Source organism: Equus asinus, chromosome 8 (assembly GCF_041296235.1).
Source record: "Equus asinus isolate D_3611 breed Donkey chromosome 8, EquAss-T2T_v2, whole genome shotgun sequence".
In the NCBI taxonomy this organism is placed as follows: domain Eukaryota; kingdom Metazoa; phylum Chordata; class Mammalia; order Perissodactyla; family Equidae; genus Equus; species Equus asinus.
Genome location: NC_091797.1, coordinates 97326686 through 97353774, shown reverse-complemented (window position 1 = coordinate 97353774; position 27089 = coordinate 97326686). Strand labels below are relative to the sequence as shown.

The window sequence follows — 27089 nt, the reverse complement described above, 5'->3', positions numbered from 1 at the left end:
CTGCACAAAACTGGCTTCTGTGGTCCCCAGGCAGCACCTGCCAAGGCTGGAGCTGGGGGAGGGACAGTCTGTCTGGCAGCTGAAGGGTGGAATTCTCCCCCACCCCTGCCCTGGTCCTGCCAGGGATTCATCCCTGAGTCCACAAGGTGGGGCCCTGACCCTTCCCAGTCAACCCCCAACGAACAGAGAAAGGCTACAGGCCTCAGGAACAGGCCAGGGAGTGGATGCCAGGCCCACTCTGGTGACAGTGTCCAGCTCCCAGCAGCAGCAGTGGGGTCAGATGCTGGGCCCCCTCTAAGGCACCAGGGCAGCCAGATGTGGGGGTGGGGAAGCTGCCTGTCTGCTCAGGGTTGGCAGTTCCCTTCAGGGCCTTTGCCTACAGATGAGGACAGCGGGTCAGGGCTCCAACCACCATCCACTAAAGTGTACCCCAGGGTCAGGCAGGCCCACAGCCCCCTCCTCATGCTTGGTTCTCCATTAGAAATGGGCTTCTCCATCCACATACAATAGCAGAAGGTCACAGCAGAAGGTGATCTGGGAGAGGCAGGGCAGACCCATGGCCTGACCCCAACCTGCCATCCCACCACCTCCACAGCCCTCACCCTGAGACTCGATGTCAGCCCAGGGGATTGAGGGGACACTCAGGGGGCTCATGCTTACCAGCAGCCAGGGGGAGCCACGATGGCCAGACTCACCACACCCAGCCGAGCCGCTCCAGTGCCCAGAGTGAGAGTTGTGGGGATGAGCCCAAACTTCCCTGCCTGAGAGAGACCTGGGTTGCGCCTCTCTGGCTGTAGCTGTCACCTAACCCTGCCTCTCACCCCTGCCCACCCCACCTGCCCCAGCCTAATCCCTACCTGCCCAGTGACCAGATGTCGAAGTGGACCCTACAGAGTTTGAGCAGACTCCGGGCCTCCATGCCTGAGGCCTCCCCCCAGTGAGCGGCTGTCCGGGAGCAGGAGAGAGTCCAGTGGCTGCTCTGCCCACTCCTGGGTGGCCTGGCCCTCACGAGCCTCATCTTACTCATCCACTGACTCCATCCACCCAGCCTGAGTCCTGGGTCTCAGCCCTGTGTCATTGCTGAGGACACAGGGGACAAGCAAGCTGGGACCTGCCTCTCACAAGCTCCCTGCCTGCTGAGGGGATGGGGACAGAAGGGTCCCTAAACAGACACCAGTAGTGGGGGTGGGGGAGGTGGGGCAGGCCCAAGGCTGTGGGGTCCAGAGAGCGGCACTCACTCTCCCTGGGAACCAGGGAAGACTTCCTGCCAGGAGCCCCTCAGGCTGGATTCCCAGGTCTCAGGAAGGATCTCTAGGCAGAGACAGAGGGCGGGGAGTGCACAGAGGGGAAGGGAGCAGGCTGTGGGCTGGTCCAGCCCCACATGGTTGCACAGGGCTGGGTGGCCAGCAAAGCCAGGCCAGGAGGGCCCAGTGGGCAGTGTCATAGGGCGTCACCTCCAGGACTGGTAGCTGTGTGCACATCTGCGAGGGTGACGAGGTGACATGAGAGGGCAGAAGGATGGAACAGATCTGCTTAGGAAACTCAAAGACATGACAATACAAGCAACCCAAGAGCCTTGAGTGCATCCTGCATTGGAAAATAAAAGATTGAGAACTATTATTGGCACAGCTGGGGAAATTTAAATATTAGATCTATCTGCCAATGTTACATTTCCTGAGTGTGACAAGAGGACAACGGTCACCTGGGGAAGGTCCTCAGTCTCAGGACAGAATGGAGAGGGTTGAGTGTCCAGATATCTGCCACGTACTTTCCAAGGGTTTCCTGTGAAGTCCATCTAAATATAGGCACGCAATTCTCTAGAGAGGGAGAGAAACAGGAAATGGGGCAAAATGGTGAAAAACAAACCTGGTGAACACAGATGAAGTCTATATGGGTTTTCACAGTACTAATCTTTGAAGTTTTGTACAGATTCTTGTACTTTTTCAGATAAAAACTTAAGGGAAAAGTAAAAAGAAAGCCCCTGTGCTGTGGAGAGAGGTGCTGGAGGCAGAGTGGAGTGGATGAGGGGCTGGGGTGAGGGGTCCCAGCTGCAGCAGGGTGTGGGGACAGATGAGGTGGAGGCCAAAGGGCTCAAGAGGGAAGCTAGACAGAGCCTGTGCTGGGGGCCCTGGAGCTGAGAGACTCCCTCCTGTGCTGGGACCCCCTCGCACATGCAGCAGAGGGTCCAGAGGGATGGGCCAGGCTGTGGTCTGTCCTGGTCACCAAGGGGGACAGGTGGGGGAGGAGCTGGCTGAGGAGAAGCATGTGGACCGTGGGGCCACACCTGAAGTTGGAGCTCCTCTCCTGCAGCTGGATGGAGTCGTGGGGCCAGCAGTCCGAGCCCCCGGCATCCAGGTCACAATCTCAGCAGACATGGATGCCACAGCACCGCCCTGCACACAGCGCATCACTGCTCCACCAGCAGGCACGGCCCCGGACCCTCTCCCCGAGCTCCCTGGAACCCTACCCCACACGGGCCCACCAGCAATGCCAGGTCCTCAAAGACCCCTCCAGCGGTGGCCACGAGGTCCCCAATGCAGAACACAGGGCAGCAGGGGCTAAAGTATGGGCGGTAATGGTAGTGCTTGAAATAGGTGGTGTCCCAGGTCTCGAAGGCATTTGACCTGAGAGGGGGTGGGACCTGGGTGGCTGGGCCAGGCAGGGGACAAGGAGGGTCTGGGGTCAACCAGGACCCACCATGCTTACTTGGAGAAGTTGAACTTGCTGAAGGTGACAGTGATTTTGATGAACAGGGTGAAGTTCTCAGCCTGGACCAGCAGAGGCTTCGGGCAGGTGGGGGGAGGTAAGGGGCAGGCTCTACTGGTCCTGGGACCCCGCTCTGTGTGTTGGGTATACTTACACAGGCACAGTGTCACTCTCCACGGGGCACCAGCCCTGGATCTCACAGGTCCTGTGGGTCCCTTGACCATCACACACTGGCCCATTTTTGTGCCTTGAAAACATGAGACAAACTCCAGGCCTCCAGTCTCCACAGGGCCTGGGAAGAGAGTAGACAGGGGGCTGCTGGCAGAAAGAAGAGATGCAGAGGCACCACCAGGCCTGCACGTGGGAGCCACCCAGGGTCCCAGCCCGGCCACCTGAACCCCCATCCCAGTGGAGGTGCTGGAAGACAGAGTCCACAGTGACCATGGCTGTGCATCCCAGCCTCCCCTTCAGGACAGTCCTCATCACCCAGCATGTCCCCAGTGGGATGGGGGGGCTGAGGTGGTGAGAGAGCAGAGATGTCCAGGCCCAGGAGGTGTCGCCCCTGCATGACCCAGCCCTGCAGTCCCCAGGGACACACCCCTCCCCTGCTTAGCCCCCAGGTTCCCTGAGTTTGGGGCACATGGGAAAGCTGGAGGGTGCAGATAAAAGGAGGTGGTCAGAGGGGGAGGGTGAGCAGCCCCCCAGCCAGATAGGGGTGCAGCGATATCTCCCAAGGCAGAGCGAGACTCCTTCCCTCCCAAGAGTTCTGTCCCCGGAGGAGCAGAAGTGACTCCTCCAGGCCCAGCTCCTCTGGTCCCATTCAGGTGACAGAATAGGAAAGGTGGAGGGACTCTGGGAGGGTGAGCTCATGCCAGAGTGGAGGTGCTGGGTGTGGCACACAAAGGGCGGGACCCTCCTCAGAGGGGTCTCTAGGGAAGTGGACCCCACACACTGGCCAAGGGACCATAGGCCAGTCCCTTCCTGGCTTGTTCTGGGGTAAACAGGGACATTAGTGCCTGCACAGGGTCACAGAGTTCTGGGCATCAGCCAGAAGGGGGCGGGAGTGAGCTCTCTGGGAGCCCCAGACCCTGGAGAGGAAGTGCCCTCCAGCGTTGGGCACTGGCACAGACATGGCTCTGCCAGATGGAGAGTGGACGCCGCTGTCCAGGGCCCCCTGCTCAGGGGCAGCAGGAGGAACACAGTACCAGGGTGGCAGGAAGGGCTGGGGACTTGGAGAAGCCAAAGGAGACGGTGGGACTTTGTGGGGGTGGGACTGTGAGAAGTGGGCAGAGGGCAGCATGGGGCCACCTGCTCTGCCTCGCTGTCCCTACCTATGTCCTGAGTCTGCCCCTCCTCTCCACCCTGCCTGGGCCACCAACTCCTCTGACCAGACCCCATGGTGACCAGCACAGGCCCCACCTCTGCCCCCACCACCTCCCTCCAGTAGCCCAAGTGGTCCATCCCAATGCACAGATGGTCGCGCCCCTCCCCTGAGCCTATCTGTGGCTCCACTGCTGCTGGATCCACTTCAGCTCCTGAGAGGGGCTCACAGGCCCCTGTGACCCAGGGCAACGCTTCCTGGCCCAGTGCAAACCTAGGGACAACCCCACTCAGTGCAGGGAGCCCTGGACGGGCCTCATCTCACACAGCTCTGCGCCTCTGCCCACGCAGCCCCCTCTGCCCAGACATCCTCAAGATCCCCCTCCAGCCTCATATCCTGAAGGAACCCTTCTAGAGGCCCCGGGTTGGCTGACGTGCCTCCCTGGGTCTCCCAGCTGCAGCTTCTGCCCCCATCGCAGAACCGGCCACCTTGGCTGTGCTGTCTGTGCAGGAACTCCAAGAGGTGGGGAGGGTGGAGTTTTGCAAGCCTTGTCTGGGGCAGGCTCAGCAGGTGTTCGCTGGAGGCTGTGACACCACAAGGACACAGTGCATGTGCTGGGAGGGACCAGACAACCAGGTGCCTGAGAGGAGCTGGCAGGAGCTCCGCTATTCTCAGGAAGCCAGCTTGTCAGATCTGGTGGATTACCCAGCCCCGGCAGTCTTGAGGGAAGGGCCAGAAGCCTGGACAGGGGCAAAGAGGATCACACGGATTCCAGAAAACACAGACCTGTGGCCCCAGCACAATTTCAGGACAGTCTACAAACCGAACATTAACTAGATGTCTCTGAGCATTTGGAAAAGGAAGGACATCGTGTGTGTTTCTGAATGTCAGCACATCCTCTATGCACGTGCCTCACCTTGTGGACGGGGCCAACCAGGGACATGTGGCACCCCAGCCACTGTGGTGGGACCAACGACCAGCACTCAGGGTGCAGAACACAGTTACCCTCCAGCCCAGCAAGTGATTCAATGTTAGACTCAGTTATAGAAAGATGTCACCGTGGAGGCAGGCTTCCAGGGCTGTATCCTGGGTCCCAACTGTTCACACAAAGTCCACATCTGGGGAACTTTACTCATAAAAATGGTTAAATTAGTAAATTTTATGTTATGTGTATTCTAAGGCAAGAACAGAAATTGGAAACACATCCACAGCTGGGGAGGAGAGTGAGTGTGCTCTGCCACAGACACTGGATCCTGGGAAATCCCTGGGTGACAGGAAATGTGAGATTTTGGGTGAGAGTCTGCATTTCTGCATGAACACGCAAGAATAGGGTGGGGCACTCTGGCTTAACCACAGTTGTGGTGAAAAATTCCCAGAAATCATGAGCAAACCATGCGCCCAACATAAGAAGGAGTGCGTTGTGTTTGCCCCAAAAAATGGAAGCTGTCCCAGGACACATTATCAGAGGCTAGGCATAGAGAAGGGGAGGTGATCTTCCAGCTTGGGTCTTGCTATCAGAGCCCACCTAAGATTGTGCCCAGTTCTGGCTGTTACACTGACAACCTGGAGAGTGCCCAGAGGAGGGGCCAGGGTGGGGAGGGGCCTCGACACCTCACAGAGAACAAGAATGGAAGGATCCAGAAGCAGACTGCTTAGGGGTGCAGAGTCCCATCCCCCACAGGCTGGAGGCCCTGGTCATTGACTCAGGCTGGCTGAGCCTCAGTCTTCTCTTCAATGGGGCCTGCAGTAATTCCAGCCAGGCAGGGTGCTTGGGAGATGAAATGAAATGATTCAGGAAAGGTCTCAGCTCAGAGCCTGGGCTACAGCAGCACATGCTGAGCCTCAGGCACCTGGGAAGGAGAAGGGGGGACATGGCTGTGACCCAGGGCTGGTGGAGGAACCAGGGACCTGCTGGGAGGCTCCCAGGCAGCCTGACCTCTGGGGCATCTGCCCTGAACTTGTTCTGGCATCACAAGGAAATTGGTCACCAAGAAGAGCATGTTATCTCCCTGGAAGACAGGGGTCAGGGTTGGCCCTGCTTGGATCCTCGATGGGAGAGGCCAGAGGCTGGCAGCTGGGTTTGGGAGGGAAGGGGTCCTGCCCCATTGAGTCACAAACCTTGTAGCCAAGGTGAATTCCTCCAGTGAGGCAAGTTGAGTCTGAGACAGGAGGCTGACTGGTTTTCCAGCCATTTCTGAGCCTCTTTCTGCCTCTTTGGGGCAAGTTTTTTTCTCATATTCACTCTCATTTGCTCAACCAGAATTTTCCATGAGCCTCCTGCTTCTAGGTACTGAGGATCCAAAGCTAAAGTGGGCCAGGCACCCGCCCAGGTTAGTGGGGAGGTGGATCCTTCATTGCATGCATGGCCGGGGGCCAGGGGAGCAGGTGGTGAGCTCTGCCTGGGAAAAGAAAGGGGCTGTGGGGAAGGGTGGCTGGCACCATGTGCTGCCCGTGACAGCTCTGCATGTGTAGGGGATGCACACCCAGGAAGGGGAGGGGAGGGCTGGGCAGAGGGCAACGGGGGTGGCAGCGGTCAGGATCTGCAGGGACTTGGTGGCCACCATCACAGAAATGGAGCCTTCCAGGGTGGCAAGCAAGGGCTGGCAGGGACTGATGGTGTCACCTGTGAAAGCTCAGCCTGGCTGCTGTGTGGAGCACACCTGGGGGCCACAGGAAGACCACAGGGGCAGCGGGGGCAGCAGGGAAACCATCACAGATGGAATAGACAGGAGGGAGGGGCAGGGAGGTGTTGAGCAATGTCCAACTTTGGCCTTGGGGGCATCATAGCCTCATTGGATGAAAAGAGGCCCCCCTGGGAGAGGGAGAGGGTTCCCTCGGACAAGGCGGGTGTGCACCAGGAGGCAGCTATGCTGGGGCAGGTGTCCCCGGGGTACAGTGTGGGCATCAGCAGAGCAGAGGAGACGGGGCTGTGGAGGATCTGGGTGGAGGGAGGAGGGGCTGGAAGGCAGCCTGTGGCAGGCAGAGGAGGAGCCAGCCCACAGGGCCTAGGGCAGGGAGGGAGCATTCAGGAGCTCCAGGCCCTGCCCCCTGCCCCCACCCCTTCCTCAAGCTCAAGCCTTGAGACCCCAGACCCTCCACTCTTCCAGATGCCCCTTTGTAAATGCAGTCCCTCTGGCCCGGCTCCTTGACTCGTCCCCTTGTCCACCTGGAAATCTCTTAGGCATCCCCGAGAGCCTGTCCAGGGCCACTCCACTGTCAGGCCCTTCCTGAGCCCGGCCCTGTGAGAGTGCCAGCACCCCCTCTGGCATCACATGCTCCTCTTGCACACACTCACTGCAGGGGTGGGGTCAGAGGTGTCAGTGCCTGGCAGCAACACCCAGACACCCACCTGTGGTGGTTTCACAAAGTCGCCGCATCCCAGCTCCTTGATCTGAGTCACGGAAACCCCTTTGAGTTTGGTGATGACCGAAACCTGAGAGTCCAGGGCCTGCTCCTGGTAGCCTTTTTTGGCAAGGAGGGCCCACCTGGGGAGCAGGCCATGGCCACTGTGCCTGGCGTGTACCCCGCACACAGTGAGCAGCAGCAGAGCCGGCCCCGCCCACTCAGCCCTGACACACCCTATAGGCTCCCAGCACAGAGTTCAGGCCCCACCCTCTTCTCCAGCCTCACTTCCACCCACATACCCTGCACAGGCCAGAGGTTCCAAGCAGGCATCCGAGAGCCATGTGCTCAGACTGAGCTGCCCACCTCCTCCCTCACCAGCCTCACCCTCCCATGCCCCGGCCACACCAGCTCCTCCTCAAAGGCTCACCTGACCCAGCACAGCTGGTGGTCTTTCTCAGGGGCCTCAGGGCTGCAGCTTTCACAGGGGTGAGGGACTACCTCCTGCCCTCCAGGGGCCTCCTGGGCGGGTCAGACCCATACTGCTCTGCCCCCAGAGCCCAACACCAGGCTGGGGACAAGGCCCAGGAAAGGGGGCAGGTGGGCACACAGGAGGACACAAGCACACGGCTCGCTCTTGTCACTGCTGGCCTCTAGACAGACGGAGATCCTTCCTTCTGCCCCTACCCTGTTCCAACATGCCCCCTCCACCACCACCAGCCTAGCCCCTGGAGAGTCAGACCCCCAACCCTCAGCCCAGCAGGACCAGTCAGGGTCCCTCCAGCCAATCTGCCCAGGAGCCATTCTCTCACCCACCACGTAGACCAGGACCCCGAGCTGCAGCAGCCTCTGCAGGGCGCCCACCCGCCACTTCCTGGTCATCACTTACTTCTCAGTTTTGTAATCCAGAAGCCCCCAGCCTGTCCCGGTCCCTGGGGAGCCCATGCTCTCAGCTCCTGCTGTCTGCTGGGAGCAGGAGTCAGCACAGCAGCTGCAGCCCCAGCTGAACAGGAGGCAAAGCAGGGGCCCAGGCCAGGCCAGGCCAGCAGCGTTAAAGGGACACTCGGGGCAGGGTCCAGCCCCGCCCCAGCCCTGGGCTCAGTCCAAACCCCCAGCTGCCCTGGGCCTCCCTTCCTCCCCACACTCCCTCTGCTGGGCCCTGGGGCATAGACAGGAGTAGCCCCTCTCCTCTGCCCTTTGACCTCTCTTCCTTGGAGGTGAGGGGATGACAGGGTTATAGGTACTCTGAGAGGGTGCTGTGGTTGTGGCAGAGCCCAGAGGAGTGGCCAAGGAAAGCTTCCGGAAGAAGGGCCCTCTGAGCTGACAATGCAGATTCTGAAGTTCGACAAGCGAAGCTGGGGAGGGATGTTCCTGGTGGAGGAAGCCACACATGCAACGCTAGAGCAGGAGAGAGAACTGGGACCCACAGAGAGAGAGCGAGACTCTGGCTCCAGAGAGGAGGGTGACTGGCTCTGCAAGGTCCCCCAGGCCCTCCTGTGGGATGCTCCTGTAGAGCTGCCCCACCCCCAAGCGCAGGGACTAAGCACAGCTCTGGAGTCAGGCGGGGTCCTCAGTCTGCAGAAGGGTGGCCCTGCTGGACCCACGCGGACTGCAGGCCGAACAAGGGCCCGAAGGCACCCAGCCCTGCGTCTGGCCCGTGGCGTGCGCCCTTCTGTGTCCTGGCCAGGAGTAGGCTCAAGGTCAGCGCAGGCCAGCGGCGGGGTCCTCACCGGCTAACAGCACGGGGTTGCCCAGGTGACCGCCGCGGTGAGCGGGTCTCTACTGGCGGCGGGGGGGCGGCAGGGGGCATGTCCGCTGCCCGCCACATTCGATTGGTCATGAGGCCAGCGGATTCACCCACATCCCCGGCCACGCTCTTGGTGCCACCTGGCTCAGTCCCAGCCTTGGTGCCCGCGACAGTGAAATGCTTGGAACCATCGGGATCCCTGCGAGAGGTCAGGGGAGAACGAAGAGCGGGAGGAGATGGCGGCGGCCACTGGGAGTCCTGCAGTGGTCCCGGAGGCTTGTGGGGCTTCGGACGCGTGTTCGGACTCTGACCTGCAGACAGGAGGTGCCCGGTCAGGGATTCAGTTCTGTCTCCTCATCTTGGGGGCTTCTAGGCCAGGGTGGAGGGGGCAGTCTGGGGCCGAGGGTGCAGGGGATCCGTGTTCAGCAGAGAGTACATCCCTCCGTGGGACACCTGCAGGACAGCCTGCGGCCCCTCCAGCCCCTTGCGCTCCAGGAAACGCTCTTGGCAGCATCAGTTGTTCCACCATTAGAACACCCTTCCTGCATGATGTTAAAGTGCCAAAACCCAGCCAAACAGTCTAAGGAGGGGTGTCCCACCCCTTGCTGAAATGGGATCAGGGCTGGGTTTTTGGAACCCACAGGAGAACTAAGCTAATGGATGTATAGAGCTTAGAGAAGGAATAATGGAAGGTAAAATAAAACAGTGTTCAGTTTTTGTTTTCATTTTTCTCTTTCTTAACTGATCTAAGAAATTCATTTTGTTCAAAATAATAATTGTAAAAATACATTGGGTGATAACAGTTCATGGATAAGTGAGGTGTAGGAGAGCCAATTATACGGGATGGGAGGGAGGAATCCGGAAGACTCTGTCATAGGGACCTGCACTAACCCTGAAGAAACAGTGTCATTGCAAAGTGAACTGAGGTCAGTGTAAATTTATATTGTAAGCTATACGGAAACCATTTAAAACTTTTAAAGAAATATAATTGACATGCTAAAAGGAAAGAAAAAGTAGAATCTTATAAAATGCTCAATTAAAACCAGAGACAGCAAAAGGTAATTTAAAAAGTGCCAGACAAAATTGAAAGATCAAAAGCAATGGATGGAAACAGTTACAAATACGGTAGATATTAATCCAACTACATCAATAATCACTCTAAATAGGAATGGTCTAAATGCAGCCAGTAAGAGACAGACTTCATCAGACCACATTTAAAAAATAAGAATGAACTATATGCTGTCCACAAGAAACCCACTTTCATTGTAAAGACACAGGTGGGTTAGGAGTAAAGGACAGAACAAGATTAAGTCAGGATAGCACACATCCAAGGAAAGCTAGAGGAGCTGTGTTAATTCCAGAAAAAGCCGATTTCAGAACAAGGGAAATTCTCAGGGAGAAAGAGGCATTCCATGATGTGAAAGGGGGCACTTCTTCAAGAAGACATGACAGTCCTTAACATACACGCCTCTAACAACAAAACATCAAGATATGTGAGGAAAAACCGATAAAACTGGAAGCAGAAATAGGCAAATCCACTATCACAGTGGATGGACACAGAACCAGACAACTCCCCACGACAGCACTAAACACCGCTCTTTCAGTGACTAACAGACGCAGCAGGCAGAACCTCAGGAAGGACGGACTGGACGGTGCCACCCATCTACTGCAGCTCAGTAACATTCATAAAACACCACATCCAACACAGCAGAACACCCAGGCTGCAAAGCTCACACGCAACATTCACCAGATAGACCACATTCTGGGTAAAAACAATCCCATACCTCAACAAACTTCAAACAATAGAAATCAGACAATGTATGTTCTCAGAACAAAAAGAAGTTTGAAGTATGAAACAAAAACAGAAAGATAGCTGGAGAATCACAAAATATTTGCAGATGAAACAACACATGGATCAAAAAATGAAGTCTCAAGAGAAAATGCAAATATTTTCTGCTGAATGAAAATGAATGTACAGCTTATCAAAATGTGTAGAATGCAGTGAAAGGAGTACCCAGAGGGAAATTTATAGCATTGAATGCACATGTTAGAAAAAATAAAGATCTGAAACAATAAGCTGCAGGAAGTAGAACAAAGGAAGCCTGAAGCAAACAGAAGAAGGAAATTATGAAAAAGTTACAGCAGAAATTAATGACACTGAAAATGGGAAATCAAGAGAGAAATCGATAAAACCAAAACTAGTTCTTAAAAAAGATTAAAAATTGGCTGAAACTCTCGCCAGGGTAACTCAGAAAAAACAAAGAGAAACACAAATTCCTAATATAAGAAATGAGAGAGGGGCTATAATTACTGACCCCATGAACATCGAAAGGATAATAAAGAAATATTTGACATTTGAATCTTCCCTGATGAGTTCTTTTGGATTTGTAGCAAATCTTGAAATGAACTAATTCAAATCTTTCCCTGACTCTTTGACGGCTGGATTTTAACTTATATAACAAAAATATTGATGAGGATATGATTTAATGTCTGAATCATTTCCATCTAGTAAGACTTTATTATGCATAAATTGGACATCGCTAAAATGAAAATCTTCTGAGATTCAAAGGACACCATTAAGAATGTGAACAGACAACCCACAATATAGAGAAAAATTAGCAACTCAGATATCTGATAAGAAACATACCTGGAATATATAAAGGACTGTGACAACTCAGCTATAAAAATACAATGAATCCAATTTAAAAATGGGCCAATGAGCTGAGCAGACATTTCTCCAGAGAAGACACACAAATGGCCATTGAGCACACGAAAAGATGTCCAACATCATCAGCCGTCAGAGAAATACCAATCAAGGCCACAGAGAGAAGCCATTTCACACCCACAGCGAGGCTAGAATCGAAGACAGACGGTGAGTGTGGGTGAGGATGTGGAAAAACTGGGACCCTCACCCGCTGCTGCAGGAGCGGGAAACGGTGCAGGCACTTTGGAGAAGGTCCTCTGGGCATCCAAACAGGGACACAGAGAGTGACCATCTGACCCAGCAGTTCCGCTCCCAGGTGTGCGCCCAAAAGAAAAGAAAGCAGATGTCCACGCAGAAACTTGTGCAGGAATGTTCACAGCAGCCATAGTCAGAAGAGCCACAAAGTGCACACAACCCAAATGTCCCTCCCCTGAGGAAAAGAGAAATACATCGTGCTACAGCCACACAATGGATATTCTTTTTGTTTTTTTTAAAGATTTTATTTTTTCCTTTTTCTCCCCAAAGCCCCCCGGTATATAGCTGTATATTCTTCATTGTGGGTCCATCTAGTTGTGGCATGTGGGATGCCACCTCAGCGTGGTTTGATGAGCAGTGCCATGTCCATGCCCAGGATTCGAACCAACAAAACACTGGGCCACCTGCAGCGGAACGCACGAACTTAACCACTCGGCCACGGGGCCAGCCCCACAATGGATATTCTTCAGCAATCAAAGCACTGAAGGGTTGACACACACCACAACACGGATGGCCCCAACACCATTACACTGAGGGATAGGAGCCAGACACAGAAGGTCACACACTGTATGATTCTCTTCATAAGAAATGTGCAAAATGGGACAATCCATAGAAACAGAAAGTGGATTTGTGTTTGCCTAGGTCTTAGGGGCTGGGGGCAATGGGACTGTCTCCTAATAAGGAAGGTGTTCCTTTAGAGGGATGGTGGAAAGCTTCCAGAATCGACTGTGCTAATGTTGCACAGTTCTGTGAATATACTAAAAAAACCTGAATTTCATGCCTTCAAGTGTGACTTGTACTGTATTTGAACCATTTCTCACTAAAGCTGTTACAATGAATAAAAGACAGCATTGTGCATCGTCGACATAGAATGTAACCCCCAGAAAGGAGCACAGAATCTCGTTCACTCACCTTAAAGGACCCAAACTAGTGCATTGAAACCCAGGGGAATTGTATAAGTTAATGTTCTAGGTATCAGGAAATCCTGAAATGTTCATCTGAATTTCCATGTTTTAATTAAAATAAAAAAGGCACCTGAGTTTTGAAAACACATATTCACAAATGTCAGGAAAGAATCATCATCGCTCAGGGGGAGGGGACACGAGGAAGTTGTCAAATGGAGAGAATGTCAGAGTTTGGGTCACACGGATCTGCACCCTGAATGTGAAGGTGGACCCACACCCATCACTGCTCCACCCCCAGGGATGACCTCAGACGTCAAAGAAGACAATTAACAATATCTCTTTCAAAAGCATCAGTTGATGAAAAACCAAAACATTAAGAAATAAATATTTTGGAATCATGAAGAAATGAATCCTGCAGATTCCCAGTTTTAAAACTATAAACTTGTGAAGAGTGTATTTCACAGGCACTGAAGGGATGCTCCTCCTCATGGTTGGAGTGGATTCCAGACGTGCCAGATGCCTTAGGATACAACTGAGAAGAATCCACAGTGTTTGTACAGGGCTCTTTGTTGACCCCGAATCCAACCCTAAACGTTCTATCAGACAACAGACACAAATGCGGGTCAGCACGACCAGCAGGCAGAGAAACGAAGGATCATGGGAAATTCAGTACTTTGCAGTGATGGTGCTGGGTGCATGTCTATTAAAATCCATCAGGGTTTAATGTACCCTCCACGGGTGATCAAACACAAATGCAAAGACATTCCGGATTTGTCACAAAGCTGTGCACCTGTTCTTGATGCCAATCTTTGTTCCCCTTCAGTTCACGGGACCATCAGTGACCACAATACACTCCCCTGAATGCACACCACTCACCAGGGCCAAGGTGCCTGAGGTGCTGGTGCCACAGAAGTCCCACCTACCTCCAGTGTCCAGTGACACCTCCAACCTCCGCCTCCCCCCTTCTGTCCTGGCAAGTCAGGAGGTCCCCCACCAAGCCCAGCCCAGGGGCTCTCCAATGGCTGCCGAGACCTAGTCAGGGTTCAATGACTTTGGAGGCCTAGGGTCACCAAGCATGAAAGCATAAAGAAGCTGCCTCTACCCGCACTATGATCACATCAAGGAGCATCCTTGACACTGAAAGGGAAGGACGTTGTTTCCAGAAAAAAGGACGGGAATTCCCAGACAACAGCAGTTGCCAAGCTTCCCCTGACATGTGTGTGCACATAATATGCAAATTGCACTCACTCCACCTTTCTAAGGGGTTCCCTCCTCCCTAAATGGAGATGATGAGAAACCTGCCACCAAGGGTGTGGTGAGAAATGAGCACAGGGTGAGTGTGGATCCAGCCCCAGCACAGAGCAAGAGGGAAGATGTGTCAGCTGCTTGATTCTCACACACACGTCTCCTCCGGACCTTGATCTGCTCACTGCCCGCCATCAGGGAAGACTGTCCCAGGCCAGCCTGGGGCAGAGGCTGGCTGCAGGGACCAGGCCTTGGAGAGGCCCGGGTGGGGACACCAGGTCACAGGGCAGGGAGTGGCCTGCATCTGCCACCAGGGGCCCCATGGCATCATTATTACAGTGCAGCTCGGGCCCACTCTTCACACCCACCTGAGCGCTGACCTGCTTTGTACCAAGCACAGCGCTGGGCGGCCACAGTCGGGAGCAAGACAGCTCCTGCCCCCCAGGAACGTCAGACCCAGGGAAAGGAGAATCAATGACGGCCTCAGACATCCAATGATCACTTATCTAGTGCTTCTTATAGAGGTTTAAACAGAAACAAAGAAGCAGGGCATTTGAAACACAGTCAACAGGAACTGGAAAATGACGTAAAATGAATCATCTACCGAAATGAGCGTGGGGGAATCATTTGCTTGTGGAAGTTTGGCAGGATGCTCGGGGTCTGTGATGGCTGCTGACTGGGTGTGCAGCAGAGGCAGCAGAACAGAACCACTCTGCTGGGAACCAAGCACACTGTGGGGAGACTCCAGCCAGAGCAGGGCTGTTGTCACCAATCCCCAAATGACCTGTTGTGTAATCTGACCCTCCCCCAACATCTCCCCCTAGGGGCCATTTTATTCATGGAGATCCACATGAGCACCGTGTGCTTCAAGCTCTGGAACAGCAGGACATCGACTGGCTGACACATACCAGCACCCAGCCTTGGTCCCCTACCCAAGAGTTTCCCTGGTGCCAAAAGCGAGCCCACCCTGATCTGCCCAAAGCCGATGGTGATGGTAGCAACAGAGATGAAACCTTTAATGACTGATGGGGCAGGAAATGATGTCCAGCAGGGACGCTGGCTGGCCAGGAGGAAATACCGAGTTGGTCCCAGCTCTGCCTGGTCCCAGAGGACATGGGTGGACATGGGCTGGGAGATGGGGTGTGGGTGGGACTGGGGCTAAGGGCCAGTGGTGATGCACCCTGTTTGGCTGGTTTGGAGAGCAGGAGAGGGAGGCTGGGGTCTGAGGCCCTGGGCACGTCTCCAGGTATCCTGGCCTCTCAGCAGAATCGGGGAGGGCTGAGGGCCAAGGGCATCTCCACGTGCTGCCCCCCCACACAGGGACAACCCTTGGAATGTAAAGAAGGAAATGCTGAGTGCAGGGGCAGCCCAAGGAGGCAGGGGCCTCAGGGCCCCAAGAAGAGCAGAACTGCAGCCCCCACCACGGCAGGAAGGCCCGAGGGTCTCACCCAACAGCAGGAGCCCCAGGGCTCACTGCACGCAGCCCACCAGAAGGCCAGCAGCACAGCACAGGCGGGCTCACGGGAGGCGTAGGAGGAGACCAGGAGGGACATGATGGCCATGGGGGCCAGAGACACATCCAGGAGGTGCCAGGAAGACCTACACGAAGCACCCCATGAAGGCAGAGTAGAGGCCAGACTGTTGGGGAGAGAGAGCTATGACCCCCAGGAGACACGTGGCACACCCACATCCCTGGTGTAGACGTCTGAGCACAGGTGTCTGTGTGTCCACTGTGTATGTTGGGCACACCAGCACATACAGGCAGGGTAACCGCTCACCTTCTATCACCCACACGTGTGACCTGCAGTGACCAGGGGACCTCTTTTCTACCCACACCCAACTGGGGCCTCAGGTGCCACCTGTGGGAGCACAAGGGCCTGTGTGTCTCTCTGTGAGTGTGTGAGTCTGAGGAAGTGTTCTTAAGGCCATGGTGAGCCACCTCGCTGGCCCCATCACACAATCCAGAAGCAGCTCAGTGCCTGTGTGTGACAAGTGTGACAAAAGCAGATACAGGGGCACATGTCACACACTCTGCATGGTAAACTGAGGCTCCTTGGGTCCCATGGGGCTGAAATCCCGGCTGCCCCACTGTCTGGAGGGGACACTGTGCATCTCTCCTCTGCTTCTGGGTGGGCTTTGAGGCTGGAGTGGCATCAGGCCGTGGGCAGGGCATGTGGCCGGCAGCAGGGCAGACATCTCACCTGGGGTGAGAGTCAGGCCCCTCAGCACAGGCCAGCACCTGGGGAATGACCTTGAGCCCATCCTAGAACCTGGCCATTAAGTCCATCTTTAGCCACTGCACACAGCAGTTGGGCAGGCGGCCAGGATGGGTGGCTTTCTCTTCATGGCCACTGAGAGGCAGAGGACTGGTTGGGTCATGCAGGCTCCTGAGGGTCTGGCCTGGGTTAGGGTTAGGGCAGAACCCAGCCTCCACCCCCAAACTGCTTGATCTGAACCCCGGGGGCCTAAGGTTGGGGACCCCATGCTGACTGATGGTCCATGGCCCACTGGCCCAGCAAGGCTGAGGTTGGTGGGGACCCAGGTGGTGACACAGTGGGTGGGCAATGGGGGTCCCCAGTGGAGGCACCCACACTCTCAGGTGACACTAGTCATCCCCAGCAGCTCACCAACCCTGTCCAGGGGGCCGGAAGAGGGCATGGGACAGGGAGAGCCCCCGAGGCCTCTGCAGCAGGGAACCCCTCCCTTGCCTCTCCCGGGGGGGCCCTCCCTCCCTCCCCTTCCTCAGCTAAGTGGTCCCAGTGCGGGCTGGGGGCTCCAAGCACCCATCAATGAGCCCTGCTCCACAGCTCTGTGTGACAGAGAGCAGGTCATTTATCTCTCTGCACCTCAGTCTCCTCTGTCACATGGGGTCATAATGATGCCTCGTTGTGGGATTGTCATGGGATTAGCCAAGTTAATTCTTTCCATGTACAGCACACAGCAGGGTGCCTGGCACATGCCCTCCCACTGTTAACTGCTGTTATGATGTCCCAGGAGCTCGAGTGACCATAAGAGCTGCCATTGAAGGCACTTACTCTAGTTTTATGTGCTGAGATACACAATGTAAAAGGTACCGTTTTAAGCATTTGTAAGTGTACGGTTCAGTGGCATTAGGTACATTCACCTTGTTGTGCAGCCGTGACCACCATCTGTCTCCAGAATGTGCTCATCATCCAAGAGTGAAGCTCTGTCTCCATTAGACACTATCCCCCATGCCCCCTCCCCAGCCCGCGGACCCTCCATTCTACTTTCTGTGTGTGAGTCTCACTACTCTAGGTCCCTTGCAGTGGTGGAACCATACAGTATTTGTCCCTTTGTGACTGTGATTTCACTCAGCATAATGTCCTCACGGTTCGTCCATGTTGTAGCCCGTGACAGTACCTCATTCTCTCTCGAGTTGAATGGTACTCCAGCGTGTGCATACAGCACATCTGTCTATCCTTTTATCCATTGGTGGACACTGGGCTGCGTCCACCTCTTGGCTGCTGGACTCATGCTGCCATGAACCTGGATGTACCCAGGCCCTTCCAGTGATGTGTTCTCTCATGACATCACCTTACGGTGAGCAGGTGCTGTGTCCCCATCTGAGAGACTGAGGCCGGGTAGGAGGACTACATGCAGAGGGGACTGAGGCCTGTGCACAGACGCTTCCTGAAATGCCCATCAGGCAGCTGTGGACACACTCCCACCTGATCAGGACCACAGGGAAACAGAGGAGCTTTTCCTTCTCACCTGACGTCTTTCTGGTCTGTCTGAGTGTGTGACATGTGCCACGATCCCTCACACACTAGAGAAGAGCTGGTGAATAAAAGGAGGCTGCTGCTGTCGTCTTCAGTCTGTGATGTGTGCTCCTTATAGAAATGTTGAGAAGAGCAGAGAAGCAGAAAGAAGAAAATAAAAGCCCCCAGGGTCGATGTGTGTCCTCCCAGTCTACTGTGTTTCCTGCCGATGTCCCAGGGGAGGGACCCGTGGGCCTGTGGGGTGAGGAGGCAGAGGTGGGGCAGATCTCCCCCGCGTGCCCACCACCTGTGGTCCACACCAGGGCCCAGATGAGCGCCCCCAGTTGCCTGGCAGCCGCCCCTCCACACATCCCTGCCAGCGGCATAAGAGCTGAGCTGAGGGCCGGCACCAGAAGCTCCACCACCTTGCCTCCTCGGGCAGGTGCAGAGCCTGCTGCTGCGGCTTGACCAGGCTGGCGGCCCCATAGTGGGGGCTTTGTGCCACCGTGGGGACAGGCCGGCACCTTCCCTCCCTGCCCCCGAGGGAGGAGGCCATGTCCGGAGCCACCCATAGCCCCATGCTGCCTGCTCTGAGCACTTGTCCCCAGGCCCCAGGCCTCCTGGCTGGGCCATGGGTCCATGAGGACAAGGGCCTGGGCTGCCCTCACAGAGGCCACGGCTGGGCGCAAGGCTTGGGCAGTGGGGAAGGAAGCCGAGGGCAGTGGGAGACAGCAGGAGCTCTACACAGGCCCGTCTCCTGCCTCCAAGCATCCCCAGGAGGAAGCACGTGGGGCCGGAGATGGCGTCCCCGATGGACTTGGCGTCAGGAGGATGGCTCTGTCCTCCGGGGGGGTGGACTCACTGGAATTAAACTGCTGTTCAGGAACTCCTGCAGACTCGGGATGATGGGGCGATGAGGGCCATGTCCCCTCCCCTCCCTCACACGGCCAGACCTCTAGACAGTTAACATGGGACAGGCAGCCCAGAGTCTTTAGTTGGGCTTATTGGAGTCCCCAGATGATGGAGTCAGGCTGGGGGAGAAGGTTCCAGATTCTCTTAATCTGGTCAGAGGAAGAGGGGACCCAGGGAAACTGAGGCAGTGGGGAACACGGGAGACTTTCAGTTCTATGGGACAAGGTCAAGCCCAGAGGGCTGTTCCTTCCTGAGGACTGGGGTTCCCCGGGGTCGAAAGGCAGGTGGTATGTCAACCGGCTTACCTCAGCTCTCCAGCTCCTGCTCACCGTGCAGATCCATCTTCCTCTGTGTCACCTTCCATGGTGACCCTCAGCATTCTAGACACCCTCGCCCCAGTGCAGGATGTTGTGTGAGAAGTCTGGCCATTGGGAGAGTGGCCTGGGCAGACATCAGACAGGATCCCGGACCTACGACCTGAGGGATGTGCTGGAAGGAGGGCCCCTCCTGTGTTTCCAAGACACCCCTAACTTTCTTCCTCCACCTCGTAAATCTGGGGTCTGTGGCCATCCCGTGGGCTCGCAGGCCTGACCTCAAATGTGTGAATTTAGTGTCTAAGAAGAGACCCTCTGACTCATTGGATCTGGGTCCCCAACAGGGGGATGGTGGAAAGAAGGTGAGGACATGGAATGACGTCCAGAAGCATGGAGGTGCCAGGCGAATCCACTTACAGGAGGGATGATGATCTCAGACCCCGGGAGGAGGGGTGACACCTCTGCCTCCTGCCCCAGTTCAAGTGCAGTGGCCCATCTGCCACCTACCTGCTTGAACCCTGACTCCCACCCACCTGCCCCCCAGTGCCTTACTTCATCGCTGACACCGCAGCATCCTGAGCTGATCTGGCTGCTCAGGACACCACCATCAGGCAGAGGGACCAAGGTGGGTCCAAGGAGCCCAGATGGTGGGGTGGGCCATGGCTTGGGACCCATCGTGGGCCTGCAGTCTGAAATCACGGTGTCAGCAGGCTGGGTTCCCTCTGGGCCTCTAGGACCTTCCTGCTTCCTCCAGCTTCTGCTGGCCCCAGGCGTCCCTTGTGACATGGCTGCCCCACTCCAGGCTCTGCCTCCATCATTACAGGGCCTCTCTGTATCCTCTGTTCTGTGTCTGTCTCTCTTCCTCTTATAAGGACACTTGTCACTGGATTTAGGGCCTCCTGCTTCAGGATGCTCTCACCTTGAGATCCTTGGCAATTACATCTGTAAAGAGTCTTTTTCCAAAGAAGGTCACGTTCACAGGTTCCGGGGGAACATTTTTTTCGGGGGGTCAACATTCAATCCCCTAGAGGAGATGGGTGGCTTCGTCATTTCCCTGTTGGAGCCACTAGTTCACGGTGACCTGGGAAGGGGGTGGGGTGAGGGATCCTCTCTTCTAGCCCCTGCCCAAGACTGTCCCTGGTAGCTCCATGGGCATACGTCGGATTCCAGAAAACACAGAATCCAGCGGATGGCAGGTAGCAGCTGCACAGGGGTGACACAGAAGAGCCAAGGGATGGCCAGAGTCCCTGGAGGGGAGCACTCAGGTGGAGACCTTGCAAGGCCTGCTCCAGGATGGGGTGCTGGTGGAGCGACCAGCTCCAACCTGGGATCTGAGCCACCATCTACAGTGTCTTCCTCCATCCTGAGACATGAGTTCATTCCAACTCCACACCTTTGCTCAAGCCATTCTCCCTGCTTAGCATGCCCTCCCCTCTCCATCCCACCACTGTCTTTGTCAAGAGTTCTCCGGGCTGGTGGCCCCTCCTCAGTGGACCTGTGGTTCTTTGTCCCTGGGCCACTGAGCAGTCAAGCTCCCCTCCCTGCTTAGTGTAGGTGTCCCAGTCTCCTGTGGCCAGAGGATGAGCTCCTGCAGGACAGGGGTGGCCCCACCGCCTCCCTCCCATACCCTTCAGGCCTCCATAGATCTTCCTGATACAGGCACCTGAGAGCCTGGGTCAGGAGGAGGCGGGTGGGGACACAGGCCTGGGAGAGAGTCCTTCCTGAGTGCATTCTCGCTCCTGAGTGTGCGCTCATTCAACACAGACTGGCCTTGGTGGTGGCCAGCCATGCCCATCTCAGGTTGGGGCCCCTGCCCGGAACATCTAAAAACCCCACAGAACAGAGTGCAGCCTTTGAGCTGGAGGAGACTGTACAGGTGGACTCTTCCAGCTGGCCCATCCCACAGACAGGGACACTGAGTCCCAGGATGAGGGTCAGGTCCACTGCCGGCCCTGAGGTGGCAGAGCCAGCCCCGGAGCCCAGGTCTGAGGCCTGCCCATGCCCAGCACACAGCACATCCCAGGGACAGAGAGAGCCTGGGGCAGCCATTCTGTGGGCAGGACCAGAGCAACAGAGGACAAGGAGCAGGGAGGGCTGCGCTGTGAGGACCAGAGAAGGTTACCCTGAGGCAGTCATGTCCCCAACACACCCTCAACTCAGCCTGTGTCAAACCAATGGATGGCCTCCCTCCCAAACCTGGCCCTCCCCAGGTCGCAGCACTAAGGCCTGGGGCTTCCATTTCCTGACACTTTCACTCCCTCTCTGTCACACACCCCCACTGCAGGTCACAGCCTCCCCTGCTCACTAATCCTCTGGCTGCCAACTGTCCTCACAGCAGCCACAGGGATCTTATTAAAGGGACAGTCGAGCATCACCTCTTCACAGAGTCTTCCCAGATCAGCCCATCTAGCATGGGGCCCACTACCAGATCCTCCACCCACCCCATGGCTAATTCCATCAGTACACGGTCCTGTCTACACCAGCTCTCATGTTACCACAGGCCTCTGACCGCCTATCTCCTCGGCTCCACCATGAGGGACAGCGTCTCTGTTGGCTGCTGTGTCTCCAGCATCCAGAATGTGCCGCACACAGTTTGTGCTCAATAAATGCTGGGCTTCTTCATTACAGTTGCAGGGAGGCCATGATCGAGGACACGATCTGCCCAATGAGACGACTGAGGTTGGTGCACGTGGGCAGCTCAATATCCAGGTTGCACCAACAAACATCATAGATGGCTTCATTGTCCACCATGAAGGCACAGTCAGCATGTTCCAGGGTCGTGTGGGTGGTCAGGATGGAGTTGGAGGCCTCCACCATGGCTGTGGAAACCTGGGGGGCTGGGGAAATGGCAAGTTCGAGCTTGGACCTCTTGCCATGGTCCACCGAGAGGCACTCCATGAGCAGAGATGCAAACCCAGAGCCGGGGCTGCCCCCAGAGCTGTAGAAGATGAGGAAGCCCTGCAGCCCCGAGCACAGATCCACCTGAGAGAAAGCAGAGGACGGGAGCCTACGTGGGCAGAAGGCACAGCGTAACCTCTGACCAGCCCCGGTCACTTCCCCTCCTCTGCAAGATCGCAAGGTTCACACCCTCCACAGTGAACATGCATGGCACTTAGAGGCAAAGCAGACAGACGGTAAAGATGTATGCATGCACCACAGCCACACTGGAGGGTAAGACTGTGGACTCGTGATTAAGGTGTCAGTTTTGCCAAAATGTCCTCGAGGTCACATTCTAAGGCCTACCCTTCTGTCCAGGACAGTGTCCACAGGAAGCCTTCTCAGCTCTCTCCTCACCAGTTTCTGGTCCAGGACCAGGTCGACGGTCTCCTTGCTGATGGTCCAATGGCCTCTGGTGTAATTACTGGCTGCGTCTTCCTTCCCAGTGATCAGCTACTCCAGCTGGAAGGGCTGCTGTGGGTCCCTGTGCACTTCATCTACAAAGAAGACACAGGGGCCACAAGTCTTTAAGGCCTGTTGTTAACTCACCAGGGTGGACAGATCGGGACTGTCCCCTTCTACTAAGCACACGCTGTTCCATGTAGGTCAGCAGCATTGGTGTCTCACAGGAAACGTCTCCGTGTAATACACAGACCACAACTGCACCCGATGGCTCTAGGAGAAAGGAGTCAACCCGCGGGACAAATCCCAGCATGACCGGTTTCCCAGGAAGGAAGGAGAGCTCTCACACCCGCACACAGGCAATTCTACACGTGTGTGTTTCTTCCATCCCCGTAGCTACAGCCAAGGGTGGAATTTAAAGATCCCTTGCAGGCTAGACAGTCCCCAGCATGACTGTTGTTGGGCAGTCCCATCAGGCCACCCTAGTGTGGCCTGGGTCTCACAGGCTTCAGGGTGACATTCTGTCATCCCCTGGTGGTCACTGAAAGGCGCTCTTTTTGCAGCTGTCCTCGGAAACTACCTCAGACTTCTAATCTGGGGGAACCCAACAAATGTTCTATACTGAGCTTTCTACATCTAAGATGCAGGTCAAGACTCATTCCCCAGCCTGAGGGAGCGCACAGCACTAAGGAGGGACCAGTGCCCAGGCGCCCTGCAGACAGGGTCTATACAACCACCTGACCGGGCCGAGGAGGCCATGAGTGACTCCACCCCCAGCCCATCTCACTGCCGGCCAACCTCACCGCAGGTTTTTCTCAATTAGGAGCCTGAGTCCCACAGACATTTCAGGCACTAACCTTTCAGTGTGTGACCTAATGTGACCACAGGCATACACTTGTACGTCTGTCCCTTCTGCAGGGGGATCCAAAGGAGCACATGTGGGGCCTTAGCAAGGCTCTCCCACCCTCCCAGCACAGCCGCCACAATTGTCCATGTACCTACCGATACAGTGGGCTCCAGGGCCACAAACACTGCTCTGGGCACATGCTTGCCAGCCCTAGTCTCACTGAAGAATGTGTTGAATGAGTCATTATCTACCACCAATGGTTTTGTCACTTGGCATCTGACCATTGAGTGAATTCCATGTTCAAGACAGAACCCTTCCCAGCAGACATCGCTGATCTGGACACTCGCCTGCCCCACATGGATAGAGATGCACTCTCTCCGGGACCCAGAACATAAATGTGAGACCCTTGTCTGAAGACAATCAATACTCTATGACATGCAAAGGAGACCTGATAGAGTAAATTAGTATTTGTAAAACATTTTCATTTCTGGAGGTTTTCTCAGACATCACATCCCATGACCTGCTATGATCATTTCATATCTGAACACCTGCCATCCAACATGGATAGAGACATACTTGAACCATGACAGCACCATTATGAACTCGTCTTCCAAGCAATCAGTAAGTAACATAAAAACTAATATAAAATAAACAGTCAAGCAATCCTGCTTCCACCAAAGGAGGGGTTTACCAACTTGTTTTAAGCGATAACTTAGGAAACCAGGCAAATTACATGAAATAACAGTTTTTGGTCACTGGACAACAGGCAGCAGAGACAGTTATGGCTCAGAGCAGAGAAACAAAGTCAGTGTGTTCCTGCCTCAGAAGCCTGCTGGGGAGTTTCCCAGCTGCAGCAGAGGGAGGGAGACCCGAAGCCCAGGGATCCCCTGAGTTTTGAAGAGAGGATTCGGGGTTTGGGGAGGCCAATGCAGCTGGAAACCATGGTGCTGAGACTGGCGGGGAGAGAGCTGCAGGGAAGAGCTCTGTGCAGACCAGCGAGGGATCCCACGGAGCCCACAACTGCAGCTGGCTTGGCATACGTGTGTGCGGGACTCCTGAGCTCACAGCTGCCACACTGGAAAGACCTCTCCCTCATAAACACTGCACGGGGTCCTCAGAAGTGGGGCCCAGTGAGACCTACACTCCAGGCTGTTCAGAACCCACCTAAGCAAGCTGAAAGGCAAGCCTCAATGGATCAGACTGTTCCCAGGTGTATTGATAGCATCCCCCAAAAAGCCTACACATAGCTAAAGGAACACCAAGAAAATCTAGCACCCAAGAATGTGAAATTCATAATGCCTGGTATCCAATCTAAACCCACCAGGTATACAAAAAAATCCAGAAAATATGACCCTATGAAGAGAAAAAGCAATAAATAAAAACAGACCCAGAGATGACACAGATAATAGAATTAGTAGGCAAGGACGTTAAAATAACTGTTATATATCCACATGCTCAGGAAGGTAGAGGAAAAATTAGCATGATAAGAGCAACATGTTTGATATTAAAATGCCTAAATCAAATTGCTAATGATAAAAAAGATAATGCCTGAAATGAAAAATACACTAGATGGTATTAACAGCAGATTATATACCACACAAGACAAGACATGAGGATGATGAAAATGTTCTGGAAACAGTGGTGCTGGTTATACAACATGTGCATGTACTTAGTGCTACTGAATTATACACATAAAAATGGCTACAATGGTAAATTTTTTTTCATGTGTATCTTACCACAAAAAAGATGATACTCAGCAATAAAAGCAGCCGTGTTGACACAGGCAACCACACGGATGAATCTCATAGTGAAAGAATCCAAAGCACAACAAAACTGAACTCATTGATCTTGTTTACATAAAATTCTAGACAACAGAGAAAAGTAGATTGGTAGGAGAGTCAGAAGGGGGTCAGGAGGGCAGGCTCACAAAGGAGCACGAGGGAACTTGGGGTGATGGACATGTTCATTATCTTGATGGAGGTGATGACCTCATGGGTTATCGATATGTTAACAATGCTAACCCTTATCAAATTATACACTTGAAGTAAGTATTTTATTTTTATGTCAATTATCCCACAACAAAACTGAAAGAAAAAGGCAAAAGAAAGATTTTTTCAGACATTCAAACACTGAGAGAATTAATCATTAGAAGACACCATACCCTGTCGTTCGTCCATCTTCCGTGCTTAGTCCACCAGGTGTTCACATCAGCAGGAACAGAGACCAGTTCAGGTTCTTCTGTGCTCTCTAGCTGTTGACATAGCCAACAGTCAGGTTGATTAGTTAGCGTTGCCGGGGTTTGGTAAACTGGCATAAGGGGTGTTTGATCTGAGCTCAACCTGGTGAGAAAGAGAGGGTTAGTGAGAGCAAGACACAGATTGGAAAAGAGCCCAGAGTGGAAACTTAGAGAGGGGGAGTGGACAGACAGAGACCAATGCTCTCCAGCCAGGTTTCTGATAAGTGATTAAAAGAAATATATATACTCATTAATAGGAAAATGGTTGTTGTGTGCGCACGCGCATGTGTGTGTATTTAGGGAGTTTTAAAAGCAAGGTGGGAAAATAGGTAAAAGTGAGGTTCTTTGATCCATGATCTTGGGAAAAGCTGTCTACCTGGTGAGGCCAGCTGCTTCTGGGACCTGAAATTGGCCCTGGAAATCCTTAGTTTAAGGTCACTTGTGGGGACTGTCTCCCAGTTGTCCTGAGAGTGATGTTTTTGGTCTATCTTGGTGTGGCTTGCAAGGATCCTGGAAGATTTTTCCTTTATTTTGAAGGCAGTGTAGGCGGTCAGAAGGACTTCATAATGTCTTTCCAAGTGATGAGATAGCACATTTTTTATTCTAAAGGCTGGATCTATACCCAGTCTCCTTGTTGAAAGGGAGGCCAAGGCTCGTCAGCAGGTGGAGGCCACGCCTGTTTTATCTGTTGACCATATGCTTCAAGTAGACTAGTTAATTTTTGTCTATAGCTAGTCATAGCATCAAATTGTTCACTTAAGTACCCATAATATCCTCTTAACCCAAGAATAGAAAGTTTAGAGATGCCAGTAGGCATCAGGCATTCAAAAACTATTTCAAAAGGAGTCACTTTGGGTCTCCTATTTGGAGTATTCTGTATCTTTATAAGGGTCAAGGGCAGAGCTTCTGGCCATTTAAGCCCAATTCCTTGATGGACCTTTCCTAAGTCCTTTTGATGTCTGGATTTTTATGTTCCACTTGCCCTGATGATTGAGGATGATGTGGGGAATGACATTTTAATGAGTGCCCCAGAGTTTCTGCAGGCAAGTGGCTTATCTCTTCTGCAAAATGAGCTCCTCGCTCTGCTTCAATCCATAAAGGAACGCCAGAACAAGGGACAACTGCAGTTGTTGATTTCTGTCCCACTGTTGTGGCCTCTGCACGTCTAGTTGGATAGCACTCAGTGCATCCACTAACCATGCAGATGATCACCAAATAGTGAGAACAGCCTAAAGCTGGGGCAAGTCTGTAAAGTCCATTTGGAGCGCCGCACAGGGCAGTGTGGGCCTCGGAGGACTTCCTGAAGCACACTGATTTCCCTTAGAAACTTGGTGAGGTTAGCAAGTGGTACACTGGGAAACAATTGGGTCAGAGATTTTGTGGATGCCAGGACAAACCAGTTGTCTTTTAGTTCCTTAACTATGCCCCATCTACACATATGTCCCATTTGGAGGAAGATAAGTTCTAGCCAAAAAGTCAAAGAAAAGAATATACAGG

The 27089-nt window shown here is 54.2% G+C and overlaps 1 protein-coding gene and 1 pseudogene across 1 annotated transcript in view; both read right to left on the bottom strand.

Moving 5' to 3' along the window:
- Positions 1-202: 202 nt before the first annotated feature.
- Positions 203-18500, bottom strand: LOC106837308 (P2X purinoceptor 6-like; annotated as a pseudogene).
- A 3292-nt stretch (positions 18501-21792) lies between these two features.
- LOC123275623 (tubulin alpha-3 chain-like) overlaps positions 21793-27089 on the bottom strand; it is a 95039-nt gene continuing 89742 nt past the window's right edge. Inside the window, exon 3 of the mRNA XM_070516812.1 lies at positions 21793-22152. Within this exon, the coding sequence (XP_070372913.1) occupies positions 21793-22152 (360 nt within the window). The remainder of the gene's footprint in view (positions 22153-27089) is intronic.